Raw genomic sequence first — 11,654 nt, forward strand, 5'->3', positions numbered from 1 at the left:
GTTACATTATCTATATATTTATAGTTTTGCTATTATTAGTGAGTTAGTAAAATTGAATTGTATCCTTATTACTATTAATTACTAATTGTGTGATTATTACATACACTTTCCAAGTTATAAATTTCTACAAAGAAACATGAGGAATTGGATTAGAATATGGAGAAGACCAAGCACATAGCCAAGAGATGGCCCAATTTTTGGCCAAATTAGCAGCCCAAATACCCCAAATAGCCCAAACCCGCCAGATCCTTGAACCGACCAAACTACCCTCACTTTATCCGCCAAAATGACTGAAACACCCCTTCATTCAAATTCAATTAGGGTTGGTTTCTTACACTTTCTAAGCGCAGTTTTTTGCTATTCCCTATCATCCTCACATGGTAGAACCACTTTGTCTTCTTCCCATTTTTTATGAATGTTTAGTCCTTCATCAACCATGGCAGGGTTTGACCTTCCCAATTTGTGCAAGTCTCGGTACCACCAACACAAGAGGCCAACAAACATCTTGAAATCAGATTTTTCTACACAGAGAAAATCAAAAAGCAGAGATTCAATTCTAATCCGTGACACCCTCTGCTGCACCCTCAAACGGCTATATTTTGAGATCAAAATCCTGCTCACAAAACCCTACTTTTCTACTCCTATAAATATCTCTTTTAGCTCTTCAGCCGGACGAAGCTTGAACGATGGAAAACTCTCTCATTTAAGCTATTTTCTACCATTTCTCAAAGAAAATTGTAGCATTTTGTTATCTCTCAATCTCTATCCGTTTCTATTTTGTCAAAAGAGAGTAGATCTGAGACCCCGACATCTTAGTTCACTGCACCCACAAGAGGTAAAATCTGAATTTCTTCTTATTTATTTAGTGTCGACGTGTGTTTTGATGTTGGGAAATCATGTTTTTAGTATCTAAGTTTATGTTATAGAAAACATGACTATAGTAGTGAATTTGTCTAGTCGAATGTTATATAAATTTAGAATATGTGCTATGTGTCTATTATATAGTATATGTATTTTTTTTATATACTTTAGACTTCATGTTATATGACTGTTGGGTTTACTTCTCGTTGGAGTGTTTTCTGGATGAGCGACTTCGGCTTTTGTGATGAGTGGTTATATTCTGTTGAATATTTGAAAAGTGTGTTTTCCTTCGTTTCATAGTAGCGTGTTTAGATATCACGAATATAAGACACAATTTCAACTTTTGTTTAAATGGACTGCCTGTTAGACCAAGAATTTGTCCATATCATATAGATCTCATAACTTGAAGTGGAAGTTTTAAAATTTATTTGCAGTAGAAATCATTAAATATCATGTTTATGGATTATTCTGGATGACTTAGCATTTAAAGAGTCGAAGTTAAAACCAGGTTCATGTGGTTATTACTAAGTAAATGCTTGTCATATTATTTTCTTAATAATTTATGGGCACTTCTATATTTAATAAACTGTTAGAAACGAAACATTTATTCAGATATAGTAATTAAGGTAATACGTATGTTGAGAGGCCTATATATAGTGTTTGTGATGTTCTGTTGCAAACCATGATGTTAATGTGATTTCTACTTCATTGTTTGGTTTAATGGCTTGATGTACTATTGAGGACGACATTCTCCTTTCTAACTAAATCACTTTTTCTTTCTTTGTTTCGCATGAACACCGGAGCCGAAGAGTCTTGTTTTGAGACTCAACGACGCCACACATGAAGTTATCCTCATCAATTAACCCATACCCGTAATCTACCATGGGATATGTCCTGGAGACCATGGAGATATTGTTGAAAAGCTCCATTTCCTTTATGATTCATGTTGTAAATGCTAACTTTGTTATGTGCCTTTAACTGTTATAGTTCATATAAGAACACATTTATTGCTTGTTTGACTCTCTACTTGTGGTGAGCATCTAGTTAATAATTAAACTTCATAGGGATAATACAGGTATTGCCTCTATAATAAATCATTTAGCATTTTATAATGTTCAGCTCCCTTTCTTTTCTTTTTTTTTTTTCCCCGCAAAAAATCCTGCTATCTTTTAAATCATTATTGAGTTTATGTTTTCAAGACTTTAATAAGTCAAAGGGTGAGAAGATCTTTGATTTTATTCAAGCCAAACTTTGAGCCTTGATTTATTTAGAAAATTGTTTGCAAATGGCATAAAGTCCAGTCGTTGTTTTCTGCCTAACTTGGCATGATAGCTTTAATGTGTTTAATTAGGAGCTTAACGAGGAAATGTATTTTCTATACTAAACTAGATTTTTAAAGTATTAATCACCTTGTTATACATTCTCTATTCTTGAATTCCAGGATAAAATTATTTTAACTTCACATCATTTCCCAATCACGTAAATTAGACTTAAATATAAAGTTAGTCACCGCTTTTCGCTTTTAAATACTAATTCCCTCTTGTTTTATATTTAACCAATTATTTTATACATTATTACTTATACTTTACAAGGCTTTTTAATTAACATAAGTCCGGTCGGTTAACCATTTTTAATGGATCTTAAAGGATGCTTAATACCTTCCCTTTAGATTAATTGAACCCTTACCTAGAATCTTTTGGTTTCGTAGACTTTAAATGGAGTTAACATTAGATAATTATTTTAATTGGCTTTAGGTGTCCTGATTCACCATAATAATTAGGTGGCGACTCCTTAACTGTAATTAACCCCGAAATTACCGGAATGTTGTAAACCATTTTGACTCCGGTTAAAATGGGGCATAACAGCTTGGCGACTCCACTGGGGACTATACTTAGGTTCTAACCATAACGGACTTAGTTTAAATAGTCTTTGTGCCCTTGTTTTAATTACTTTATTTGTTGTTAACTGTTTTTACATGCCATTAATTATTTTTTTGATATAAACTGTTTAAGTGTTCCTGTTTTGATATAAACTGTCATCCCGTATCACTTTTCTCCACTCCTGGAAAATTCACACAAATTCACACACTTAAAGCGGTTTCGCGGTTCGCGGCCGTGCACTACTAAATCACCCTCTAGTTGGATCGATCTTGTGGATTTAGTCGATCGGCGGTGCAGTCGACAGCCACGGACTTTCCACTCCCAAGTCGTCCACTTGGGAGAGCCTTGTGTCATAGGAAACCAACTCTTAGTCAACCTAGAGTAGAGCTAAACCAACACCCTTTATTAGGATCATACATTTCATGACCTAGAAGGTTTAATACCCTTGGTGTATTAAGCCCATTAGATGACTTTACCCAAACGTCCAAGTGGGTCCACAACCCCAAGTGACACTAAGCATACTTTATGTGCATGTTTGAAGGATAATTGTGCCTAAATATTGATCATTTGCTCTAACTAATTAAACTTTAGGAGGGAGGGAAGTATTAACGTTTCTATGACAGGTATGGATTTTACATTGGCGTACGTCTGTGATCAACAATTGACGAGAACCAAGGACATCACAAAATGGAGCTAGAAATTTAGACATGACAAATTGTATTTACTTTACTTAGATTAGGAAGTACTTTATGTTGTATTCATTTGATATGTAATAAATATTACATTACATTTGTACTTTATTTTTGGGAAATAGAATTTGTTTAATTAGCCAAGAGCAATGGGATGACGTATTATGGCACATTTTACCCTTCAAACAAACGTTAGGCCTACCTCTGGCACAAAGAGGTCACATGCATATTAGGACAAGTTATTGTTGTTTGATATACTTGTTTACATGTTTCTTGACAACTTATTTGCCTTTATTTGATGATTATTTACTACATGACTTATTTGACTCTATGTGATCATGACTTAGCTATATTGATATGAGACTAACATCATTTGCATTTTATGTTTCTCTCTTTTTTCTTTTTTTTTATTATTACTCCCAAGAGAGTTGATTCGTGTTGACATTCGAACTGGCCGACCATCCTTACTTCACAAGGTCAAAGACATCAGCATTACCTCGACGTAGTTGGGTTCTTCAAGGAAGGAAAACTACTATGTCTGATCCAGCCGCATCTATTTCAACTGGTTTGGAAAACGTCGTGATCCCTAGTGATCCTCCCGAGACTTCCGAACATAGAACTACTATTCAACATGATGAACATATCGCCCGCTTGACTCAAGAGATTGAGGATCTACGTGGAGAACTGAATCGGGTTAGGGACTTGACCAATTTGTCCATCACACTCCAAAGTCCACCTCCTGAACCTAGAAATGTCGCACCAAACCCACCTCGTTTTCCATCGCTTGAATCTCCAGCTCCTAAACATTTCCCTCCACAAAATAATACACCTACCAACAACAACTTTCCTCCAATCACCCCCGCAAATCCACCAAATCCATCATCCGTCTATACCCCTCCACAAAGCCAACCACCCACCTACACTACCTATGTTATTCCTAATCCACCACCCGTCAACCCACCAAGTCAATCGCTAGTTCAAACTCCTTATGTTCCTTTATCCACTAACACTAATCCACCACCTAAAACTACTCTTCCAAACCCACCAAACTAACTACATATAAATACCACTTATAACAAACCACCTCCAGTCCAAAACACTCCCACTGTCCAAACTTATCCAACCTAGCATATACAAGGGGCACATTTTGTCACTCCTAATGCGCAATATGTTCCTCCGGTATATACAGCAGAAACACAAGCCTTTACCAACCCAACAACGGTCAGGTTCCAACCCGAGGTGGATCAATATGAGGAAATGGAAAAGGATGCAAAAGCAAGGGCGGATGATATATTGTTAAAAGAGATCCACAGTCTCAAAGAAGCAATGAGGAACCTTCAAGTTGCCAGGGGAAGCAAGAGTGTAGAATATGAAGATCTGTGTGTTCAGCCTGACGTTGATTTGCTCGTAGGCTACAAACCACCGAAATTTGATACATTTAATGGAACAGGAGACCCTCACATGCATTTAAGGGCTTATTATGACAAACTGGTTGGAGTAGGTAGAGATCAGAATATAAGGATGAAGCTATTCATAAGAAGCTTATCTGGTGAGGCTCTTACTTGGTATACGCAACAAGATGTCCGTAAATGGCGTGGTTGGAGTGATATGGCACAAGATTTCATGGACCGATTTAGTTTCAATACCGATATCACACCAGATACAGTCTAGATGACTAAGGTAACCAAGAAGTCAACTGAGTCATTTCGTGAGTATGCGTTATTGCGAGGTCGAAGCGACCGTGGTTCAACCCCCGATGAGTGATAGAGAAATGACTGCTACCTTCATTGAATGCCAAACTGGCATGTACTATGAGAAAATGATAGGCATGATGGGACAAAAGTTCACAGAAGTTGTCAGAATAGGAGAAGCCTTAGAAGAAGGAATCAAATCGGGAAAAATTCAGGATCTCACTGCCTTGTAGGCTGCAAGCAAAGCTATTCAATTTGGTTCTATCAGCGGGACCAAAAAGAAAAAAAAAAGATGTAGCTGCAGTCATGAATATCCAAGGACGTAAGCCAAGCCAAGCCATTACATACCTTAACCATCCACCACAACCTTTCTACCCTTACCAATATGCTGAACCCTACCAAGCTCCACTAACTCCTTACCCTGTCTACAACGCCCAAGCAAACTACTACTAACCCCGAGCACCTCCCTATCAAAACCCACGTCCATATCAATCCGTTCAAGCTCCAACTTACTAAAATCGACCACATGCTACACCTAAAATCCGTTCAAACCCCGAAATCAAAAATACCCGCAACTACACCCGATTCGCCGAACCTTTGGCTCAATTATTTGAAAGATTGAAAACAGCAGGCGTGATACAACCAATTGAAGGGAAAATTCCGGATCCTATTCCGAGATGGTTTGATGGTTCCAAGCGTTGTGCATATCATTCTGGAGTCGCTGGGCACGATACTGAGGATTGCTATGGTCTTAAAAACAAAATTGAAGCCTTGATTAAGGAAGGAGCAATCCAACTTACTGGAGCTCAGCCCAATGTAGACAACAACCCTTTACCTACTCACGAAAATGCCAATGTGAATATGATAACTGTTGAGGGAGATTGGGATTTGAAAGGAGCCATCATGCCAATTGGAAAGTTGGAAAGGGGAACGTCATCAACCTTTGTCGCTCCCGTGGAAACAGTCCAAAGACAAGAACCAATGAAGGTTACTACTCGCAACACCGAGACACCGACCATCTGGGGTGCCGAACTAGGAGAGATTTTGAAGAATTAGACCTCTACTCCGTCCTTGGTTCGCCGGGAGTCTTGGTAGATTGAACATGTAGTGAACTTTTGAAATAGCACGATTTTAAAATTGAGGCCTGAATCATGCCCAAAACTTTTGTTGCTTTGCCTCATCTTTTGGAAGCTTAATTGCAAAATCTATGAATGCATTTCTGATTTTCCTTAACTGTCTATCATTTGTTATTTTCTGTTTTATTTAGTATATAAATTATCAAATCTGCCAATTTTATGATTGTGACATATAATGAAACGAATGAATAAAGTTTATGTGCCGAACACGATTATGAAGAACGGGAAGACAACATACATCTCGAGAAAATAACAGAGAAATTAGAGGACGGGACAAGATTCCACTTGGAAGAATTTGAAATAGGCGATGGATAATGACACAAGCATGAAGGCTGCCAATTCAAAAAGAAATCAAAGGACGACATTAGATTAGATTGTTTATCTTGTAACCTTCCCATTTATGTTACGAACTACGCTGACCTGATTCCCGTGGTGGGATACGTAGGCAACCCACATAGGGTTTGGTTGCAAAAAATCCAAAAAAATCCTTAGTATTTGTATGTAAGGAGAACTACGCATGGCCTGATTCCCTCGGTGGGATACGTAGGCTATCGGCATGCGGTTCAGTCATATTTAGGTAGAAATCCAACAAATCTTTTACCATTTAAGTAACAAAACTACGCTTGACCTAATTCCTATGGCAGGATACGTAGGCAATCCACATCGGGTTCGGTCCCTTTATTAGAAAAATTTCAAACCATTTTTATGTACCTTACGAACTACGTTCTGACCTGATTCCCTTAGCGGGATACGTAGGCAACTTATATAAGGTTCGGTCACACCACAACATAAGTTTAGTGTACCCTTCCAAAGTCAAAACTGGGGCAGATTTTGGGAAGATATAGACAAGAGAATGGTTGGACATCGATGAGATTAAGGCTACCAGACAGGAAGTATTATAGATAAATGACTTTTCAATTGTTTTGGAAGTGTCACAATCTAAAAGTTGACAGAAATTTTTACAACTTATATACATATATATATATATATATATATATATATATATATATATATATATATATATATATATATATCTATATATATATATACATATACTTGCATATATATATATTTCAAATGAAACATTTTCTTTCAATTGTTTTCACTACTATTCATCTACCGAGGCTTGAACGGAGATCACAAGATCCAAACAAACAAGATGAACGGAGCGCCAACAATGTCAAGCTTTGAGTCAACACGAATCAACTTCCCCCTCCCAAACTAAGAATTTTTCTTTGAGTGCAGGAATAAAACACCGCGAGATCAATAGTCAAGTCTATCAATTATGGCCGAAAAGCATCATTTGGCTCATTGTGGTCTTGCCTTAAAAGCCAACGGCTTTATTTCTAACTTTATCTTTAATTTTATTTTTTATCACAATAACTTTATGACTTTATTGACAAATACACCTGTTTTTGTAGGTTGTCGAGATCGAAGGCGTATTAAATCAGGATTACATGTCGAAAATCGAAGTCGTCATTTATTTGTCTTGTCACGATCTCATCAACATCATAAGCCAAATGGCCACACTCTTATCATTCACTTTACCTACTTTAACGACTTTATCCTGAACTTTACAGGAATCATCATCAAGTCCGCGAAAAAAACCGGAGACGTCATTTGGCTATATAGCCTCAGCCAAACGGCTACACTCTTACTTTACTCTACACTCTTATCATTCACTTTACCTACTTTAACGACTTTACCCTGAACTTTACAGGAATCATCATCAAGTCCCCGAAAACAACCGGAGACGTCATTTGGCTATACAGCCTCATCTGCATAAGCCAAACGGCTACACTCTTACTTTACTCTACACTCTTATCATTCACTTTACCTACTTTAACGACTTTACCCTGAACTTTACAGGAATCATCATCAAGTCCCCGAAAACAACCGGAGACGTCATTTGGCTATACAGCCTCATCTGCATAAGCCAAACGGCTACGCTCTTACTTTACTCTCTACTTTATTACTTTACTTTATCAATAACTTTATCATTCACTTTACCTACTTTAACGACTTTACCTTAAATTTTACAGACATTATTTATCATCGAGTCCCGGAGGACAGCCGGAGGCCTCTTTTTATCATTAAAGTCTCTAAAGACAAGTGGAAAAATTATTCCGTCTTCTACGTAAACATCACTCATCATTCAAGTCCCTAACAACAAACAGAGACAATATTTGGCCATACGGCCTCGTCATTTCATAAGCCACACGACTTCATCCTCATCCTTATACACATATTATTGTCATATTATTTTGTTCTTTTGACTTTACTCCAAACCTTACATACAACTTTAACAAGAATTTTAGGTCACTTTACCCGAGACATTACAACATCGATCGTTGAGCAAACCATATCAAGACTCCAGTTTGAAAATAGAGACATCACTTCAACTCATCGAATTTTCATTTTTCCTAGCCATACGGCTCTACATTCATCTCAATTTATATTTCAAATTCTACTTTATCTTACTTCATTTGCTAACTACTTTACCTTAAGTTTTTCAAGTCATTAAACCTTTATTTGACGTAAAATACAATCCACATGCATCATTAAAGAAACGCAAAGACAACGTGAAACTTTATCTTATGCAGTGAACTGGGACAAATTTGCTGAAGTGGAATGTCAAACTCCTTAGCAAAGGTCACGGATCTACTCTCGAACTCAACTCCGCCTACGTCCACAAACACGTAATACGTAGGGTATCCAAATTTTCTTTCATATCCACCGCTAAAACTCAACTCTTTTCCTAATCTTGTATCCCTTTCTATATCCAGTGGCGCCATAACTTAACACTGGAGCAATTGTTGAGAATCTGCATCGTGTCTAGTAGAGTCCTACTTATGGGTGTGTTGCGCGCCACATTTATAATTAGGAGGCTATAAACATATGTTCCTTTCTCGAACATTCTTATTACCTGTCTTTAACCCCTCGAGTATGCAACTCACAACTCATCCAATATCTTTTCAAAATCATTAACATCTCTCAATACCCCATCAATCTTCACTTCACAACACCCTAGCCTCACCATAATTCAACACTGGGGCAAAAAGCGCAGCATCGATATCAACTCGCTTCACGCGAACTACATATGACCTGATTCTCATTGAACCCGAGATATTAGGCAACTCAATACAGGGGTTCAGCTATAATTTTTCAACATCCATAATCTTTTCCAACATCTCTTCAACCCATAAACTTTTTCTAACATCCTTTCTAGCCCCATAATCTTTGCCACTATATCTTCTAACTCATATTTTGTCAAGTTTTTCCCAGTTCATATCTGTTGGTCGGAACAAAATTGGCTACTACGTCAACTTCTTCACCCGAAAACTCTTACATCATCTTCGATCGAAGAGGGGCAAAACTGTTGACACCCAATTTTGTCTCTCATTTATTCCAATTTATTTCCTTGGGCTTCTAATTTTATTGTTAATCTAAATACTTTTTATTCACTACTATGTTATTACTATTGCTGCTATTATTTGTAAGTGTCGTTACTTTATTATAATTACTATTTTAATATTACCCTCACATTACTACCTATTTATTACTTGTTAATCATAAAGTTAAGCTGGATAATCTTTCTTACTCTATTATTACATTATCTATATATTTATAGTTTTGCTATTATTAGTGAGTTAGTAAAATTGAATTGTATCCTTATTACTATTAATTACTAATTGTGTGATTATTACATATACTTTCCAAGTTATAAATTTCAACAAAGAAACATGAGGAATTGGATTAGAATATGGAGAAGACCAAGCACATAGCCAAGAGATGGCCCAATTTTCGACCAAATTAGCAGCCCAAATACCCCAAATAGCCCAAACCCACCAGATCCTTGAACCGACCAAACTACCCTCACTTTATCCGCCAAAATGACTGAAACACCCCTTCATTCAAATTCAATTAAGGTTGGTTTCTTACACTTTCTAAGCGCAGTTTTTTGCTATTCCATATCATCCTCACATGGTAGAACCACTTTGTCTTCTTCCCATTTTTGATGAATGTTTAGTCCTTCATCAACCATGGCAAGGTTTGACCTTCCCAATTTGTGCAAGTCTCGGTACCACCAACACAAGAGGCCAACAAACATCTTGAAATCAGATTTTTCTACACTGAGAAAAATCAAAAAGCAGAGATTCAATTCTAATCCGTGACACCCTCTGCCGCACCCTCAAACGGCTATATTTTGAGATCAAAATCCTGCTCACAAAACCCTACTTTTCTACTCCTATAAATATCTCTTTTAGCTCTTTAGCCGGACGAAGCTTGAACGATGGAAAACTCTCTCATTTAAGCTATTTTCTACTGTTTCTCAAAGAAAATTGTAGCATTTTGTTATCTCTCAATCTCTATCCGTTTCTATTTTGTCAAAAGAGAGTAGATGCGAGACCCGACGTCTTAGTTCACCGCACCCACAAGAGGTAAAATCTGAATTTCTTCTTATTTATTTAGTGTCGGCGTGTGTTTTGATGTTGGGAAATCATGTTTTTAGTATCTAAGTTTATGTTATAGAAAACATGACTATAGTAGTGAATTTGTTTAGTCGAATGTTATATAAATTTAGAATATGTGCTATGTGTCTATTATATAGTATATGTATTTTTTTATATACTTTAGACTTCATGTTATATATTTATTGGGTTTACTTCTCGTTGGAGTGTTTTTGGATGAGCGACTTCGGCTTTTGTGATGAGTGGTTACATTCTGTTGAATATTTGAAAAGTGTGTTTGCCTTTGTTTCTTAGTTGCATGTTTAGATATCACGAATATAAGACACAATTTTAATTTGTGTTTAAATGGACTGCCTGTTAGACCAAGAATTTGTCCATATCATATAGATCTCATAACCTGAAGTGGAAGTTTTAAAATTTATTTATCATTAAATATCATGTTTTTGGATTATTCTGGATGACTTAGCATTTAAAGAGTCGAAGTTAAAACCAGGTTCATGTGGTTATTACTAAGTAAATGCTTGTCATAGTATCTTCTTAAAAAATTTTGGGCACTTCTATAGTTAATAATCTCTTAGAAACCAAACATTTATTCAGATATAGTAATTTAGGTAATACGTATGTTGAGAGGACTATATATAGTGTTTGTGATGTTCTGTCGTGAACCATGATGTTAATGTGATTTCTACTTCATTGTTTGGTTTAATGGCTTGATGTACTATTGAGGACGACATTCTCCTTTCTAACTAAATCACTTTTTCTTTCTTTGTTTCGCATGAACACCGGAGCCGAAGAGTCTTGTTTTGAGACTCAACGACGCCACACATGAAGTTATCCTCATCAATTTAACCATACCCGTAATCTACCATGGGATAAGTCCTGGAGACCATGGAGATATTGTTGAAAAGCTCCATTTCCTTTATGA

The 11,654-nt window shown here is 36.6% G+C and overlaps 1 protein-coding gene and 1 long non-coding RNA gene across 2 annotated transcripts; both read left to right on the forward strand.

The window, feature by feature from the left end:
* Positions 1-274: 274 nt before the first annotated feature.
* Positions 275-3,450, forward strand: LOC132042614 (uncharacterized). The gene is made up of 2 exons (XR_009411517.1): positions 275-835; positions 3,365-3,450. It is a non-coding gene; the product is annotated as an uncharacterized LOC132042614 (long non-coding RNA).
* A 514-nt stretch (positions 3,451-3,964) lies between these two features.
* LOC132042615 (extensin-like) lies at positions 3,965-4,483 on the forward strand. The gene has a single exon (XM_059433154.1). The coding sequence runs from the start codon at positions 3,965-3,967 to the stop codon at positions 4,481-4,483; it is 519 nt and encodes a 172-aa protein (XP_059289137.1).
* Positions 4,484-11,654: the final 7,171 nt, after the last annotated feature.

The sequence above is a fragment of the Lycium ferocissimum genome, unplaced genomic scaffold, assembly GCF_029784015.1.
Source record: "Lycium ferocissimum isolate CSIRO_LF1 unplaced genomic scaffold, AGI_CSIRO_Lferr_CH_V1 ctg16545, whole genome shotgun sequence".
NCBI classification, from domain to species: Eukaryota; Viridiplantae; Streptophyta; class Magnoliopsida; order Solanales; family Solanaceae; genus Lycium; species Lycium ferocissimum.